Raw genomic sequence first — 254 nt, 5'->3', positions numbered from 1 at the left:
AAGGAAATGATGCAAAAACCACAAATACCACAGGAAGCAATTCTGTTTTCATCAACAAGGCCCATCTCTCTCTTAAATTTTACATCTAGCATTACACTTTTAAGAATTTTTTGTAAAAACTTTTTGCTCAATTTTTTAAGCTTATAAAATCTCATAAACATTTTTTTGAGGAGAACATTTGTTAGATTTACTACATAATGAGATATTATCAGATTTTGTGATGAAAGTCAGCAACATTATGGGAATTAGAAGTG

At 28.7% G+C, this 254-nt stretch overlaps 1 protein-coding gene across 1 annotated transcript in view; it reads left to right on the top strand.

Moving 5' to 3' along the window:
* Nucleotides 1-89, top strand: part of TEOVI_000331100 (uncharacterized protein) — a gene marked incomplete at both ends in the record, with an annotated part of 1,356 nt that extends 1,267 nt beyond the window's left edge. The window contains one exon of the mRNA XM_067226235.1: nucleotides 3-89. Coding sequence (XP_067082336.1) covers nucleotides 3-89 — 87 coding nt within the window. The remainder of the gene's footprint in view (nucleotides 1-2) is intronic.
* Nucleotides 90-254: the final 165 nt, after the last annotated feature.

This window comes from Trypanosoma equiperdum (genome assembly GCF_001457755.1).
Source record: "Trypanosoma equiperdum strain OVI genome assembly, contig: ctg_719, whole genome shotgun sequence".
NCBI lineage: Eukaryota > Euglenozoa > Kinetoplastea > Trypanosomatida > Trypanosomatidae > Trypanosoma > Trypanosoma equiperdum.
The sequence above is the reverse complement of the archived record's forward strand: the minus strand, read 5'-3'. Positions and strand labels throughout refer to the sequence as shown.